At 34.7% G+C, this 19,439-nt stretch overlaps 1 protein-coding gene across 7 annotated transcripts in view; it reads left to right on the plus strand.

Annotated features, from left to right (window-relative positions):
* DAAM (disheveled-associated activator of morphogenesis-like protein) overlaps positions 1 to 19,439 on the plus strand; it is a 176,931-nt gene that overhangs the window by 103,888 nt on the left and 53,604 nt on the right. For 4 of the 7 annotated variants that reach the window (XM_076120448.1, XM_076120453.1, XM_076120452.1 and 1 more), the window contains 2 exons: positions 8,470 to 8,575; positions 18,107 to 18,265. In XM_076120448.1, coding sequence (XP_075976563.1) covers positions 8,470 to 8,575; positions 18,107 to 18,265 — 265 coding nt within the window. The remainder of the gene's footprint in view (positions 1 to 8,469; positions 8,576 to 18,106; positions 18,266 to 19,439) is intronic. The other 3 variants (XM_076120455.1, XM_076120450.1, XM_076120451.1) reach the window with 1 other exon arrangement.

The raw sequence follows: 19,439 nt of genomic DNA on the forward strand, positions 1-19,439 counted from the left end.
GCTAGGCCTCTACAAACAATAGCAATAGGTTAGAGAACAATAATCAATGGGTTAGAGTTACGGTGTCAAATGCTAGTTGGTCAATTACTGTAACTTTAATGAGCGCCAAAACTATAACCATTTGATTAACGATTACTTGTTCACTGTTAAGACCATTTATGAATACCATGATTGTATGTATCACGCCATAGCGGATACCACGTGACTAAAACCACATGTATAAAAGCTTTGTCATTTGTACCATAATCCAGTTCTGTTCCTGTAATTGTCTCGGCTTGATGCTCTGCGAGCACACCTTTATTTTAATCAAATAAATATATTTTTTTAAATAAAGTGCTGTCCATTAATTTGACTGGCGCAGTCGGGTCGGATCTTAAGTTCGCGTAAAGTTCGTCGTTCCGTACACAAAAATCGGTACTTCGCGGCAACTAACAGCCTGACTAAGATTCGAAGAACTTACAAATTTCGTCAAATACCGCATCGGGCAGCAGCAGCATCTCGCTAACATCGTTCAAGACAGCAACTCGGCATGGGCAGCAGCAGTTTACTGTGAGTAAATCCTTATTCGCACTGTTTCCATAACCCCGTGTCTATCCTTATATATCTAACTGGACCAAACATCGCTAAGTTGATATATCCACTCGTATTTTCGGTCAAAATCGCGGAATCTACGATTAGTTATAGTTTTCACTTGTATTTTTCGACAAAAATCGCGAAATCTACAATTAGTTATAGTATTTACTTGTATTTTTCGACAAAAATCGCGAAATCTACATTTAGTATAGGAACGTGTCTTTTCGGACAAACATAGCCGAATCTACACTTAGTTTAAGCGTATATATCGGACAAAAATCGCCGAATATACTTTATTAATCTTTTGCCCTAAAAATAATATATATTTGTAAAAATGGCAACAAATGAGCCAACAAATACAATTCAACTTATTCCTAAGGAAATTCAAGCGATTATCCCACGCTTTGATGGCGACGGGAAATTGTTAAACTTATTTATAACTAAATGTGAATATGTAATTAAGTCATTTAGAGGGGAAAACAATCCCGCTCAAGATATCTATTTATATCACTGCATTACCAGCAGATTAATAGGCAAAGCGGCCATATTAATTAGTGAAAGAGAAAATGTGTTCTCATGGGAGGAGTTAAAAAGATTATTTGTACAGCATTTTGGCGATCCACGCACTGAAGCCTGTATTGCCATAGAACTAGAGAATCTTAAGATAAAACAAGGAGAAACGTATATTGAGTTCTGCCATAGAATCCAGAATATAAGATCATCTTTAATATCTAAAGTCAACCTCTTAACTGACGAAGGTATCAAAGCAGTTAAGTATATTATATACAACAATACCGCGTTAAACGTATTTTTATATAACTTACCCGAGGAAATGCTTCGATTCGTAAGATTGAACAAATGCACCTCGCTGGAAAGTGCACTAAGTGTCGTAACAGAGGAGGTCAATTTCCAAACGCAATATCAATCTAAAAATAAATCGAACCATAAACCATTGCAATCTAAACCTTTCATACCAACGCCACAAAGTCAATTTAAATTCGGCATAAATAATAATATTCCACAAAACTCTCAGCATAAGACATTCCCTAATCTATTTAATAGAAATAATCCCGTTAATAACCAAATGAGATTCCCTCAGCCTAACAAGTTAGGACAACCTAATCAATTCCGTCACCCGCAACAACAATTGCCTAGAGCAGTTAATAATTATAAACAAAGCGGATTTTTCAAACAAAATCCCAATCAGCAATTTAAATTCGGGATACCAAATCAATTAAATCAGAATCGTTTCCCGCAAAATACAACACCTAAGCCTAACACGGACGTCTCCATGCGAACGGCAGTAAAACAAAATAACATAGACGAATATGAGGATTATGAAACATATAACGAATGCATAGATATGGACGATCAGGAAATGTACGAAAATTACGTAGAGTCTGAGGAAAATGAGGAAAATTTTACCATAGAAGCCTCACCGGACGATCACCGGAAATAATCAATTTAAACTATTCGCAAGCTCATAGACTACCTCATATTGAAATACCAGAACTAGACGCTATTTTTATGATCGATACTGGCAGTACGCGTTCTTTCATAAATCCGGAAAAAATAAATGAATATTTCCCTTATAATACGTATGAAGAGCCTTTCCAAGTGGTTAGCACACATGGTTGTAGCCGACACACGGAAGTAGCAAATATACCGCTTACGGAAACCTTTCAAACAGATCTTACTCATAAGTTTTTCGTTTATAAAGTTGACAAAGACTATGACGGTCTAATAGGCATAGATTTGCTAAAACAATTAGATGCTAACATTGACATGAAAAACCAAATATTACGAACAAATACCACCGAAATACCAATTCTTTATTATGAACACTTTAAAATAAATATTCCCAGGCGTTCTGAAGTCAAAGTAAAATTACCTACAACAGTAGAAAATGGCGAAGCTATTATCCCATTTACGGAATTCTGTTCAGGCGTTCGAACACCAGACGCAATGATAACATGTAAAGATTTTTATGCAGAAACAATCATACAAAACCTCAATAATAAAGACGTTCTAATAACACTAGAAAAACCATTGTTAGTCCACCCATTAACAGAATCACTTAAAGTAACTACGACAAATCATAACTTGAATTATAGTCAAACAAATTCAATATTAGAAGCTAATTTAAAAAAGTTACGTTTAGAACATTTAAATAACGAAGAGAGAACCTGTATTCAAAACCTATGTCTAGAATATAAAGATATATTTTATTGCGAAGAAATCCCCTTGTCTTTTACCAACCAAGTAAAACATAAAATACGCACAAGCAACGAGGACCCTATATATATAAGACCTTATAGACAACCTCCAACAGAAAACGAAGAAATTAGGAAACAAGTACAGAAATTATTAGATAATAATGTAATAACTGAATCTCATTCCCCTTGGAGTGCCCCTGTACATCTTGTCCCTAAAAAATTAGACGCTTCAGGTGAACAAAAATACCGAATGGTAATAGATTACAGACGTTTAAACGAAATTACGGTCGATGATAAGTATCCTCTCCCAAATATTACAGATCTTTTTGACAAATTAGGTAAAGCTACGTATTTTACTACGCTAGATCTTGCTAGTGGCTATCATCAAATAGAAGTAGAGCCTTCTGATAGACAGAAAACAGCCTTTACAACCCAATCTGGTCACTATGAATTTAAGAGAATGCCCTTTGGTTTAAAGACAGCTCCAGCTACATTTCAACGAGCTATGGACAATGTTCTTAAAGGACTACAAGGAATGCATTGTCTAGTCTATTTAGATGACATCCTAGTCTTTTCTAATAGCTTACAAAATCACATAGAAAAGCTCAGAAAAATATTCGACAGACTTAGACAGACAAACTTAAAAGTTACGTTAGATAAGTGCGAGTTCTTAAGAAAAGAAGTACTTTACTTAGGACACACTCTTTCTAAAGATGGACTCAAACCGAACCAAGATAAAATTAAAGCAGTTTTAAATTTCCCTATTCCTAAAACTCCTACGGAGATAAAAAGCTTTTTAGGTTTAATAGGCTATTACCGTAAATTCATCAAAGATTTCTCTAAGATCACACAACCTCTCACAAATTGTTTAAAGAAAGGTAGAAAAATCGTACATACTCAGGAATTCGTAAACGCATTCGAAAAATGTAAAGAAATATTAACAAACGCCCCACTTTTACAATTCCCTGATTTTAGTAAACCATTTTTATTGACAACTGACGCATCAAACTACGCAGTAGGAGCAGTATTGTCACAAGGCCCAATTGGTAGCGATAAACCAATAGCATATGCAAGTCGAACATTAAATGACGCCGAAACGCGCTATAGTACTATTGAAAAGGAACTACTTGCAATAGTTTGGGCATGCAAACATTTCAGACCTTATTTATAATAATAATAATAATAATAAAGCTTTATTTTCAGACCAGGTCCATAAGGTTTTTACATCCATAAATATACAATTATTATACATATATTAATATTATAACAAATAACTAAGTGGAACATTATTATTAATCTAATTATACATACATATATAGGTAAAATACTTATTTTCTATACTGAAATGACGACCGGTGGGTCGTCATCCAGTGCCACATTATGGGACTGTCCATTCTACCTGCGACAATCGCTACAAGGCTATTGGGGCTATCGCGCACTCGCCGCATCAGGGACGCAATTCTAGATCTTAATAGAGAATTGAAATCGGGAACGCCGGCCTCAGCGAACATCCCCGACGCACTGCAAAAGCGCGGTAGCCCCAACATCACCCGGAAGGCGTTGTTGTACTGGATGCGCAGAGCGCTGATCGCGCCTTGTGTATAACCAACCCACAGGGCGCACGTGTACAACGATTGGCAATAGGCTCGGAACAATGTTATTTTGACATCTTTTGTACAGCGCGCGAACCTGCGAGCCAGCATATTACACCTGACCGCCAACGCTCTGCGTTCCCTCTCTATGTCAACATCGTCTGACAACTTCTCAGTAACCCAGTGTCCCAGGTACTTGAACCGAGTGACCCTATTGAGCTGCACCCCTCCCAAAGTTACCGATGGGACAGGTTCATAGGTTTTATTGTTAGATTTAAATATTAAAAGTTCACTCTTTGTTGCATTGTACCTGAGACCATGGGCCACCGCATAGTCCTCACAAATATTGAGCAGCCTTCTTAGTGCACTGATCGATGGGCTCAGCAACACCATATCATCCGCGTAACTGATGTTATTGACGCATTGACCATCTATAGAGCATCCAACGTTGGTGTTACTGAGCTCACATATCAGCCGGTTGACATAGAGGTTGAAAAGCCTGGGTGAACTAAGCCCCCCCTGTCTCACCCCGCACTCTAATCTATATTCGTTAGACATTGCACCATCCCATTTCACAAAGTTGCTTTGGTTGTTGTACCAATATTTAAGTAAACAAATGACCTCTGTTGGAACTTTGGTATCATGTGAGAGCTTATGCCATAGTAGATCATACGAGACTAGGTCAAAAGCCCTGGAAAGGTCTAGGAAGCATGCATACACCGGTGTTTTCCTATTGGTATAATATTGGACAGTATGTTTGAGACAGAGGATCGCCGTTTCAGTAGACAATTGTGGTCTAAAACCAAATTGGGCATCATGTAAAGTAATGTAATTGTCCAACTGTCTATCAATCATACTGTCCAACACCTTAGCCACGATGGTTGCCAAAGAAATGGGCCTGTAATTATTTTTATCACTCGTATCTCCGGTCTTGTTCTTAATTATTGGTACTACAATAGTTTTCATAAGTGCCTCGGGAAGATACGAGTGACTTATACACAGATCAAATAGCAAAGATAACACTCTAGCGATGTGTTTACCGGCGTACCGCAGATGCTCTATACTTAACCCATCGTGGCCTGGCGATTTGCCTCTTTTCAAAGATCTTATGACAGAACGTATTTCCTTAGTTGTAAACCTAATCGGTGTGCTTCCCGACCACGCCATAGCTTCCGACCTATCCTCGGATGGACCCAGAGAAGATTCTACTTTAAAATTAGTTTTAAACAAGTTCGCAATATCTGTCGGGTTACTAATGCCGTCAACACTCACTGGCAGGCTCAATCTATGATTCAAGCTATTTGTTGCCTTCCAAAAACTACCAAAATGCTTGTCTTCATGATAACCCGCAATTACGTTCATTCTTACTTGATCAACATTATTTTGCGACCATTTTAGCTTGTCTTTAAATATTTTTCGACTATTACACATACATTCATATAGCGGTCCCGTCCTAGGCTTACCCGATCTCACCCATGCTAGGAAATCAGATCGAGCCTGCCTGTGCGCGTCTTTTACATATCTGTTCCAGCCAGTTTTGTGACGCTTTTTGCGCTTACTTTCTCTATTATAGCTGACAGTTGCAGCTTCACAAAGACTGTTAACTATGTCTTGGTACATTGTGTCTAATACTATTCTATGCTCTAGTTTCTTACACCTAGTATCACAGCACTTTGTAAATTCTATTGGAAAATCTATTTCTCTAAGTTTCTTATTACATATTTTTGTATATAAATCTATTTGCAAAGAGTCTCTGGTCCCCCATATGACCTTATTGTTGTAAGACAGATGAGGTGATAATTTAGGATTCAACATGCCTATATTGCATTCTATTAAGAGTGGTAAATGATCAGACCACGAGACGTCATAAAGTACCTTAATGTTTTTAATAGTCCGCCAAGCCGCATTTGTTACTACACAATGGTCTAACCAACTAGTCGTTCCATGAGCCTCACTTATGTACGTATACGTGTCCGAATCAATACCGAGTAAGGTGACGTCCGCGCATTGCCACTGTACCTCGTTCGAAAAATGTGCCAGTTCCTTACCGAAAAAACTCGTGGGTTGTGCGTTAAAATCCCCCAACATAAAAACTGCATCCACGTCACTACTCTCAATAATAGCATTAATTTCACCTAAACACTCCACAAACTCACTAAGATTATTCACTGATTCAACTGGCATGTATACTGAGAACACTAAAAACGATCTATTGCCCGTATTCACTTTTATTGCAATGAGACGCATGTTAATACACTGAACGCAAGACACGGACTCAAACGCAGCTTTACGCCACAGAAGTGCAACTCCTCCGTACGGTCGTCCTCGAAGGATGCCTGCCGACGTGTCCACAGCTGATTTCCCGACGTAGTCGAAGTTGTAAAAGTTTATATGGTAAAAAATTCATTATACTTAGTGATCATAGACCTTTAGTTTGGTTACACACGTTTAAAGAACCAGGCAGTCGTTTAACTCGATGGAGATTAAGACTAGATGAGTATGATTATGATATTAAATACAAACCAGGTAAACAAAACGGAAACGCTGACGCACTTTCACGTATTAAAATAAACGCGATTGATAAAGATAATATGTCAACCCAAGTAAATTCCCCCGATACAATAGTTATTTCGGACGATGAGGAAATAAGATCAAGAAAATCGACATATTCTATACCATCTGTTGACAGCCAAACTGTCACAGCATCCGAAAAGGACAACTCAACACTTGCTACAGTACATTCTGAAGAGAATACCGACTCTTCCGACTTACCGATATTAGATGAAGCAATCGATACAAAACCAAACCAAATACTTATATATACATGGAATAGAAATGAACTAACTGTTAAAGATCTATCGCGCGACAAACAGAAAGTATTAGAAGTTCACATGCCAATAGATAATTTAGAGATAATTAAACAATTTCTTAAAGAATACATTAGACCTAAAATCAAACATTTTATTTACTTTGAAGACCACAGACATCGCGAGTCGTTTACAAATATTATAACACAATTGTTTAAAAAGGACTCAATTAAAATATTCGAATGCACTAAGCGTGTAGTTTACGTCGAAGACGAGAATGAACAACGTCAGATTGTATTGAAATACCATAAAGGTAAGACATGTCACAGAGGCATTAAAGAGACAATAGCACATCTCAAGAGAACTTACTACTGGAATAACCTACACGAAACTGTCGCAAGCATCATAAATGCATGCGAACCGTGTAAACTCATGAAATACGACAGAAAACCAATAAAACCGGAACTCCAATTAACTCAAACGCAATCAAAACCTTTCGAAGAGATATTTATAGATATATTTTCAATCGAAAACACTTACTTTTTAACAATTATCGATGCATTCAGTAAATTAGGACAAGCCTTCGAAATCTCAAGCAGAAATACACCGGAAATAATTAGAGCGCTAATTAAATACTTCTCGTTTTACGGAATACCACAACGCATTAGCTCAGATCCCGGAACGGAATTTAATAATAACCTATTGAAGGAAATGTTATCATTCTACAAAATAGACTTACACATAGGAACACCCCATAATCCAAATTCCATGGGTTTAGTTGAAAGATTCCATTCAACAATTACGGAAATATACAGACTAGCTAAGTACGAACGGAAGATAACAGACGCAGCATCCGTCATGACTTACGCTATTATCTCATACAACCAATCTATACACTCTTCAACAGGTCTTACACCTTTCGAAATAGTCTTCGGACATACCGAATCATCGGACGCATTTAACATAGACTTTAATAAACAATATATCCAACAATTAGTCCAAGAACACGCGAAACGCACAAAATATTTATATAAATACCTAACTGACAAAATGATCGACTCTAAAACTAAAATAAAGGAAAAACGTGGTGGTGAGACAAAATTCAACATCAAGAAAGGAGATAAAGTTTATGTAAAAGGCGTTAATATTAGGCGCAGTAAAGATAAACCTCGATACCAGAAAGCAACAATTACGGGCGAAATAAATCGCAACACTGTCCCAGTAAAAACTAAAAACAGAGACACTAAGGTCGCTATTAAAGACATAAAACGTCCTTCACAGGTACATCCTGTCAATGATGACACTAATAATCCAAGGCCGGGCCCTTCAACTTCAACCGATTGAAGACAACCCAGGTATACTTCCTGTGAAAGAAGGCCAAGCATCAGTAAGCTTTTATAATTGGGATATAATTAAAATATTAGACTTAGAATTGATTTGCACTAATTTAGACTATAATATTAATAAATATGATGAAATAAAATCATATATGATAGATAAGTTAAATAATATATATAATTTAGATGGTAGTATTATCGACGCCGAGCTCCAAGTTCAATACATAATGAATCTTACGCTAGAAAAGTATAACCAACTTATTCCAAATATTAGAATGAAAAGAGGTTTAATTAACCCGATTGGTTCTATAATTAAAGCAATCACTGGTAACTTAGATAATCAGGATGCCATTAGATATGATCAATTAATAAATAACATCCAAAACAAACAAAATACGATCATAAATAAGGTGACTTTAATATCTAAGATGATTGACACCTTTGTCAATACAACAAATTCCACCAGAAATAATTTCATTATATTAGAAAAAACAATTGAAGAGATTCAGGAAATTCTTAACAGAACACAATATCAAAGGAGCAAGGAACTTATTATAAATACTTTTAATTTACTTATACATAATTTTCAAATTTTATTAATTAGATTAGACGAAGTCGAGACAGCAGTCGCTTTTAGTAAAATAAATATTTTACATCAATCTTTATTGACTACCAATGAACTGTATAATTTACTAAAGAAAATAGAGAAAACAGATAAAGTTATATTCCCTGTAACTATAGATAATTTAATTAAGATAGAAAATAGTATAGACATTAAAGCATATGTAAAGGGCAAACGATTAACTTTTATCATGTCAGTACCAATGGTTCAGTCGGACACCTATAACTATTTTTCCCTACACCCTTTTCCTATGTATAACCCAAAGCTAAATTTAACTTTCCTTATAACTCCTAAACATTCCTACATCCTTGCGAAGGGATTGAAAACCGTACCATTATCTCAACCTTGTAAGGAGATAGACCAAGGAAAATTCTTATGTCATGAAGATTATATGTCTGTACAAAATGAAGATAAATGCATCGAAGATTTGATGAAATTCTCTACACAAATAACGTCGTGTGCACCAATACCAGTCGAATCTTCCGACGTAAAGATCAAAGCTTTACAACCAGACTCCTGGATAATCTACACCGGAGTTCATACACTGCTAACAGAATATTGTGAAAACGATATAAGCCAACATAACATTATCGGCACATATATCATAACATTGGACAACGATTGTAGAATCGAAGTTGGGAAGATAACGCTGAAGAAACAAACACGTCTTCAGGTAGCATCAGTAACGTTCCGCAGTATGCCGAGCATCCACCTGCCCAACATAGTTCCTCCAAAGGAAACAATGCAGCGCAAAGCGATTAACCTGGATCAAGTAAATATGGAAAACTTGCAGTTTCTTTCCCACGCATTAAAAAGTGAAGTGATAACAAGTGAAAAGCCAATAGACATAGTGAATATACACAGTGTTAGTCTAGGAACTATATTAATCTATGTAATCCTAGTTATAATATTTCTTGTTCTTGTATACCGTTACAGAGGCAAAATTATGTGTAATCAAAATCATCATCCTAAATTTAACAAAAATTTAAATGACGATTTTGAACTTAAGGAGGGAAGAGTTATGCATCCTGCTAGGCCTCTACAAACAATAGCAATAGGTTAGAGAACAATAATCAATGGGTTAGAGTTACGGTGTCAAATGCTAGTTGGTCAATTACTGTAACTTTAATGAGCGCCAAAACTATAACCATTTGATTAACGATTACTTGTTCACTGTTAAGACCATTTATGAATACCATGATTGTATGTATCACGCCATAGCGGATACCACGTGACTAAAACCACATGTATAAAAGCTTTGTCATTTGTACCATAATCCAGTTCTGTTCCTGTAATTGTCTCGGCTTGATGCTCTGCGAGCACACCTTTATTTTAATCAAATAAATATATTTTTTTAAATAAAGTGCTGTCCATTAATTTGACTAGGTTGTATTTTAGACAGGTGACTAGTGTCCGCTATTATACTACTTGATTATAATTAATTAGCTGACCGCTTGTATGCAAATTGTAGGGTTTATGAATTATCGATATTTGAGAATTTTATTGTGTTTATGTACGGTCAGCGTTAAAAATTGGTATAAACAGTCATATTTTCCAATGCGTTTTTATAAATCTAATGAAAGAATTAAAAATAGCAAATAAAATCACTGCCTATTGTTTGTTGACCAGTAGCAACTGTAATTGTAATATTTTTACTTTGAAAAGGTATATATAAGTATCGAAAATGCGACATGTTTAATTGTACACCGAAATTTAGTGCGAAGTTTCGTTTTCGTTAAATTATAGTAGGCCGCTGACCTTATACGAATGAAAAACATCACTAAAATGATCTATGTTTTTCAACCTCCTTTGATGGGAACAAAGCATGATTGCACGTTACTATTCTATTAGTAAACAGTCTATAAATCATTTCAGTCGTACATCGTCTACGTGATAAATGCACATGACTAATTTTAGGCAACGCAATTCACTTTCTCCCACATCCTATTCGCCCATCCTACGTGATCGTAGTACTAACTCTTTGACACACTAAACTTGACAGGAAAGTACACGTTTGTTACACTTTTACAAACAAAGTACGAATTAAATTTGTTTGTATGTTTCAGTAGTATCTTGTATTTTGTATCCTGTACGGTGTTCTAGTTGTGCCTAGTAAAGTAGCAAGAGACCTAAAGTGTTAGACTCTTACTGCGGTATTTTTATATATTTTTGAATTATATTATCGTGTCAAAATCACCCTTTTTCGCATAGGGGTAGAGAGAGAGAGATCAAATAACTTGGTACAATCCTTACAAACTTCTTGAACTTAGTACAATATGTACAGGATCGCTGTTTGCTAGTACTACACACTATGACATGACCTTTTTTCAATACATCGCCGATATGATCTGTGTATGTAATAGAATGCGAACTTTTTTAGGGCACGTTACAGAATTGCGATCTATTATGGTGAAATGTTTTAATATAGCGTAGAAAAAAAAAATTAAAAGGACTTTGGTCGATCCGGGATTCGACCCCGAGTCCTCATGATCAGCGGTCGTATATACTACCACCTAAACCACAATCTATTCAACTATACGCTATTAGTTTGATCAAATTATGTACTTTCATGGTTATTAAAAACAAAGCCTTTTGTAACGCCATTGTTTGAAGAAAGGATCGAATTGAAGGTTAGGGAAGGTCAAAGCTGTTTGTTGTTTTTGTTTCCATGTAATTAGTGAAGTAAGTTTTAATGAGTGATGTCATTAGCGTCTTCATAATGTTCTTTAAAATAAAAGTACTCAGGTACGTATGTGTACTTATTATGGTGGTAAGAATTCATAGAAAGAGAATAATTGCTCGGATTTTGGAACCTAGAGCGCTGTTATGAAAATAATTGTAAGTTTTTCTAGAAGTGGTTGCTTTTCAGGCAAGTCCGGGCGTTTTTAAATTGTTTTAAATATAAAGGTTGTGAAGTACTGTAGCTATCTTTTCAAGGTTGTATTTAAAATTGGTTAATATAATTATCTTGTAAACCGCGGTTCTGTATCACAAGATGTCCAGATGTGAATCAAGCAAGGGAAGTTTTTAGGGATCGTAGCAAGTTGCATTCTTCGTCCTCTGCCCTATGTAACAAATATGTAATATTATGAATGTACGAGTATATACATATGTAATATAGTTAAAAAACATCACAGTCTAGTCAAATACCACACTCATTCCGTAACTAAATAACCTAAAAATCAATTCTAAAATCACGTTTTTATAAACGCAAGCGTACTTTCTTACGGTACTAATACAATTAACAGTTGCAACACAGGTTTAATTGAGACGTCAAACAAAAAAAAAAATTAAACGGTTCTTCATTATCTCGGTATTTAGCGTCACTACTGCTAATCCACTAAGTCTAATCAGCCGTGAATGTAACCGTTATGGACAGCTTATACTTGTAGAAACGGTATAGTTAATTAATTGTAAGTTCTTTGTTAAAAGAAAGTGTTATTAAAGAAGCAAAACTGTTACTTATAGGAATTTTATCGATGAGTTAAAGAATTGTGCTGTTTTTGCAATGCAAATGGATTAACTTAATCTTCCAATTATACAACAGAATTTGTGTCAGAAAAGTTTCAATAGATAGAGTTGGTTTCAGAAGAACACAGAATACTTACCTTAGATAAACCAATCGTATGGCTTTTTTGTTATATGTTTTTTCATATTGATGGTTTAATTCTACATCACATTGTACATGTATCTCACGCTGTCATAGAATTGATGTTGGTTGTACAATAAATTGTGAATATCGACATGATTTGACTATGACTTGGTACGTTTAGAGGTCATGCAGATTAAAAAGCTTCATCAAAAACATTTTAAGTTTTCCTTTAAATATGGCGGAAAGTGTCCCGTCCAAAAGATATTTTTATTTTACTAAGATTTTTCTTGTATCTGCTATAGTTGTGGTGAATTCATCACTAGAAAATAACGAAAAAATATAACAAGATTTGCAAGAAATGTTTACAAATCTAAAAAAAACTGAACTTTCTTTGTTCGTTGGTACAAAACATCACATTCGTTTATCGTTCCCTTATGATCTATTACCAACAGTTCGGTAAATGGCGAACTCAAAGTTCAGAGGAACAATGGCATAGTTGGTCGTGTTGAAATATTGCTATCGTACTCAATCTTAGATGGGTGTGCATAAATTATTCAGTTAAGATAACAAAGGTCTAATTAATTAGATTAAAGACATTTATAGAGAAATGGAAATTAAGCCGTTTAAGTTTACGTGATTTAGATCGTTAAGAAGTAATATGAACTTTGATTCCAATTTAAAATATTAGGTCGGGAAAAAGTCTTTTTGCATTATAATATGTATGAATTTGTAATAAAATCTCTTTGGCTTCAAGGATCACTAGTACACAGTTCATTAGGTTTCTTTCAGTGAGATCGTGAGGTACCCAAATATCCAGCTTTTTTGTGTAGAGAAAAGATTTTATTACATGTTCATACATACTATAATGCGAAAAGACTTTTTCCCCGACCTAATATATTTTATTTCGTAAACTTCGTACAAGGTATTAGAAATAGTGATATATGACAATTGAAAAGGAAAAGGTTGCTCGTGAGAAGAAACCGCAAAATATTTGCTCTTTTTATTAAAGTCTTAGACACGATGTTTATGATTCAGAGTTCTATTATCTCACATGCTTGGTCATCTAACCCCCGGTATTTAGCGGTAGTTTATCTATTGAATAGCGTTTTTTTATATAAGTTTAAACGCTATTGAATAGATAAACTACTGCTAAATGTACCTCGGAAACCGGGGGTAAGTCTTATTTTGTACGTCTGCTCATGTTTTTTATTCCATTCTTATATGCAACAAATTTATAGCTATATATTTATATGAAAAAGTCTACGGGAGAGACTTTTGTCTGGCAGTAGCACACTGATACAGGCTAAGTAAGAATGCTATAAATATTCTTTAATAAATGCGATGTCACCTTAGACTACATATAATGCAATTACATTATTTCACCTCTAGTGTACATGACTATTAAAGTGCTTATTAGTTCATTGACCTAGCTTGGAAGGAGCCAAAGTGTCAATATGTAATAGACTAGGTTACGTGCGTAATATTATGTGCATGATATGAAAGATAAATAAGTCACTGTAGTCCAACAACTTAGAAGAGAGAAGTCTTGTATGCAAAGTTCGTGGCGGCTATGCACCCAAGGCTTTTTACGAAGTTGTCAAACTATAACAAATTTCTGTTTGTAAGTTGTACATAGAAAGGTTCGTGTTTTTTTATTTTTTATTTTGTGTTATCATTAACTAACCCTGGTCGCATTTCGTAGCATTAATAATTCGAACCAGAAAATTGTAATTTTAAGCCAATTACTTCTATTACGCTGTTAGTCAAGCTAGAAAGTAATTAGTTGATACTAACCACCGTTGTAAAAGCAATAAGAATATCAACAAAAGGTTACAAACATATTTGTTTGGCTGCGATATCATTACTACATTAGGTTTGCTTAGTAATTTTATGGATAGAGTAAGACGAGGCGAGAATCGAATGAGATACAAATACCTCTACAATTTGTCGTAGGTTCCGATTACAGGAACAATATATTCTTTTGTCCAACTTATTAAATACATCTTTCGTAAGGCATTATGCTCTTGAATCTAAGAGCCACTAGTGTTTCGAGCTAAGACCTATTTACCTGATTATGAAATTGCTATCCATAAATGGATTATAGAAAGTTTGGCGATAAACTGATTATTATGCTTGTCTTTAGTAAGTAAATCAGTTGATAGATAGAGTATCGAAAACGGTCACAGGAGCTTGTAAATAACGTATTGTTGGATTAGTATCTTTCTAAGCATTTCAGAATAAGTGCCTACATTTCGTATTTCCGAGTTCATTGCTCCTACAATAATAAATCACTTCATATAACAAATCTTTTGGGAGCATGTCGATTTACATTACATACATGAGAGAGGAAATCGAACCGCTCGGGATAATGTTATGATTTATTACTGGGATGTATCGAAAATTACTTAGAATTTTCTTCTAGGCTTCTGTATTATGCAGAAAATATATTATGATGATGAATGATCAGATTTTAATACAAATTTTAGCGATAGCTAGCTAGGCTAGCTATCGCAAAGAAATTTCGTATGTTGGTAGTGATAGAGTAAAGTTGATAGTGAAAGAGAGTTGCCCTAAGGCTAGAAGATCATAAAAAAATAGTGTAGTTAATTAAAGAATTTTAAAAGAATTGGTTTCACAATAAACTTCTTGAAATCAGTAATAGCTATACCAAAAATTGCTTTCAGTGAACACGTTCCTAATAAACGAATAAATTGAATTACGCAGGCATTAGGCAAATTAAATGTCGCAAGTTGTTTCACGGAAAGGGTTTAGAATGTCGACTATTGGACTGTTGGTTCTATAGAAATTGCAGACAAATCGTGCATAGCTTAGTTAAAAAGAATCTAGGATTAAGGTTCAGTTGAAATCATTAAACTAAATGTCTTTAGACCACTCACAGACGGTCATTTGATGACAAACTAAGCAGAGCTTGTACTCCATATGTAACCAGATAACTGATTAACTTACTTACCCTAGCAATCTATTGATAAACTATACTGCTAGGTTGTAGCAAAAATATCTAGATTTAAGTATCGTAAAGTATGATATTTCAAAGAATCTAACTAACTTTACAAAATGAAACCTCTTATCTTCACCTCATTTGTTAAAATATTCTACCATCACATCTTACCCTTGACATTTCCACCGCAGTACTTTTAAAACCAAACACTTTATTAATGGTTATATAAAATATGCTTATCTGTCCGTTTGTTTTCATCTCACGTCAAGCAGTGAATGGGCAATTAAAACGTATGAATTACGGTGTTATGCAAAACGTTATTAAACACTCAATGATCAGTTTACGCAACAACATTAACGCTTTAAGTTAATAAGTTTTAAACTTGAGTTATATGATTAGTGGTAAATTGCATTTAGCGGTTGTTTTGTTCTGATATTGATTGGTTTTAATCGTAAGTGGATGGTAGGTCTTATGAGGGAACTATTCATAAGGTTACCTTCCGTTATGTAAAATATTATAGATCTTTTCAATAAACATAGGTCTCTATTTCTACAAAGAAGTAAACTTGGGGTTAACGTTTGCTACGAGTTGCCTATTTTCGTTTCAATGCAAAAGGTATTCATATATCATATAGTTAATATCAAGTCATGAAGCCTATTTTATCGGTGGGTATTCAATACATTTTACTGGCGACTGTCTATATGGCACTGGGGCTAATTTTAAGTAGTATTAATATCCAGTTTCTGAACGCCAAATTGCTAAAACGAATTGATTAGCAAACCGAGTAATTTGTCACTTCAAATTAATTCAGATCTAAATACATGTTTTCAACACTAAGACCGGACTTCCAATTACTAAGTATATAATAAGTATATAATATAAGTACATGATACTTAATACTGCCTCTGTTCGGTCTCTATCTCTTATTTTGTGTATCCGAGTGATTTACATGTGCTATTGATATTTCTCTAATTTATATGGCATTATTCTTACTAGTAGTCCGGTGTTTGGTAACGTGCCCACTGTCCGGTATATGGCAATATGCTCGAGCTTTATATAAGACTAATATTGTAAATAGCGAAACGTGGGTGTATTTCATACAACTCTACCTACACCTTCGGGTATAAAAGGCATGATATTGTGCTTGTAAGTACATTATATATAATAGTTCCTAATTCCTACAAGGAAAACGTAAGTTCCTTTGCGTCTACGCAATTTTTCAATGAATAATTTATTAATCCGCGCTATTAGCGAACGAAATGAACCAGTTTCTACTTTTTAACATAAGAATTCTCATTCTTGTGTGATGTTTCCTTTTCCGATCGTTACGTCATCTGACGGAAGAAAGTCGTCGAGATAAACGATCTCGGTTTACAGTCATAATGTATGTTAATGTATAGAGTTAGCAAAATCTTTGTTTTATAGATTTATAGGCAATTTTGTCATTAATGTTATAGCTGTTTCAATGATTTCTGAAGACTTTTTTGTTTGCGTTTTTGACTAATGTCGATGCATGATTTGCTTGTTATTTTATAATGTTATAAGCTTTTGAGATTATGTTCTCGTAAATTGTTATGTATTCTTGATTGTTTCAGTTATATAATTTAGAAATTATAATATTTTCTTTTGCTTTATCATAAAATTTTGTTAACCTAGATAAATTATTGTTTTTTTTTAGATCAGATACTATTCTGAATGATACCTGTCCTAATGTTAATATGTTGTTTAATTCATTTAAATAGGAAATATAGCTCTAAATGTGTTATTACACGAACATCTACTATAAACAACACTGTTGTTCATTTCACTCTCGTTTCGTTCAAAACATGTGTGATACCGTTATTACCCGCGTCCTTGACTGCGACCGCTTCATATAATAACATATATTTAATTCTCTTTACCTAATGTACGACGTTATATACTTTATTATGTGTTAGTTATTTCTTCACAGTGCAGTAGATTATAATGCGGTAATTAGAACAATAAAATACGATAATGCAAGAAACTGCGAAACTGTTAGTAGTAATTACAATTACCTAGTTAATGGAAGTGCGTTTATAATACTCTACATTGTAGTATTAGAAAAAGAGTTGCAGGTTTTATTCCTTTTCCAACCCGAATCGGGAGTCTTGGCAGGTAAAAACCTAAAAAAAACTCTCAATCAAATGAATGATATTAACAAGTCTGCATTACTAAAATTATGAAAATTTACGAAATTGATTTTTCAATGATATGTGTTGAGAATCTGTCAGTAATGTCACTAATATTTTGCTAATCAGTCCATAAAGGAACAATTACAGTTTGCGTCATAATCCAACTGTACTTTTGTCTCTGCCTGCCCCTATGGGGAAAAGGCATGATTTTATGTATGTATGTATATTCTAACGTATTTTAATTTGTTGTTCCAGGGCCTGCCATCGTGGTCCCGCGGTCTGGAGGCGGCAGAAGCGGCGCGCGCGCGCCTCGTGCGCTGGGCGTGCGGCGAGGCGCCGCCGGAGCCCGAGCCGCCCAGGAAGAAGATGCCGCACGCACTCAGGCGCCGGTGGCCGCTGTGCCCTTGCTTACAGGTAACAGACCTTCATTATTACATTATATATCAATTGACTATATACAGGGTGTCCCAAAACTCAACGATAATCCGAGACAGCATGAAAGGCCAAGTCATATCGGTTATAGGAAAAATAAAAAAAAAATTCCATATCACTTAGTTCAGCAATAATAGACACTTTTCAAAAATGTTGAAATTCCACACCCTTGGTCGCATTTTCAAGTCCTGTGATCACCAATGTCACAATTTCGCTGTGTTTTTTTGAATTTCGTGATCTTAATTAAATATGCTATTAATCGTATAACAAATTAATGCACAAAACATTGTTAATTTAATAAAAAAAGTTAAGTTTTAGTCAGTCATCTTTCTCAAAAATATCGTTAGTAAACTTTGACGCTTCATACTGAAAAAAAAATGTACTACACTACCCTTGGCAAGTTATTTCAAAAGTTGGCACATTTAATCAAGATTTAAAAATGGTATAAAACTTGCCACTTTTCTTGCCATTAAAAATGTTACTTTTTTATTTGAACGAAGAGTATCCTCGCAAATGGATCGGACGCAGTGGTACAATTTTATGGCATCCTCGTTCCCCCGATCTAAATCCAGTAGATATTTTTAACTGGGAATGCATAAAAGAAAAAGTTAATTCGAAATCAATACAAAATCTATCAGAACTTAGCCAGAAAATTGACACAGCGTCAGAGGAAATAAATGCAATGAATTTTGATTGACTGGTGCAAAGGTCTCTTGTAAGGCGTTGCAGAGCCTGAATTCATGCTAGAGGAAAACAATTCGGAATTACTTTAGTTTAAGGAGAATAATTAAATAAGATCGATGGTTCGTTCATTGTTCTTTTTTAAATTATTATAACCTATTATGTTTATTACATTAAATATTTGTTATGAACTGACTCAATTACCTCTTTACTAAAAATAATTGCTTTCCTCTAGCACGAATACAGGCTCTGCAACACCTTACAAAAGATCTTTTCACCAGTCGTGCAAAATTTCTTGTATTTATTTCTTCTGACGCTGTGTCAATTTTTTGGCGAAGTTCTGATAGATTTTGTATTGATTTCGAATAAACTTTTTCTTTTATGCATTCCCAGTAAAAAATATCTACTGGATTTAGATCGGGGGAACGAGGATGCCATAAAATTGTATCACTGCGTCCGATCCATTTGCGAGGAT

This window comes from Anticarsia gemmatalis, chromosome 12 (genome assembly GCF_050436995.1).
Source record: "Anticarsia gemmatalis isolate Benzon Research Colony breed Stoneville strain chromosome 12, ilAntGemm2 primary, whole genome shotgun sequence".
NCBI classification, from domain to species: domain Eukaryota; kingdom Metazoa; phylum Arthropoda; class Insecta; order Lepidoptera; family Erebidae; genus Anticarsia; species Anticarsia gemmatalis.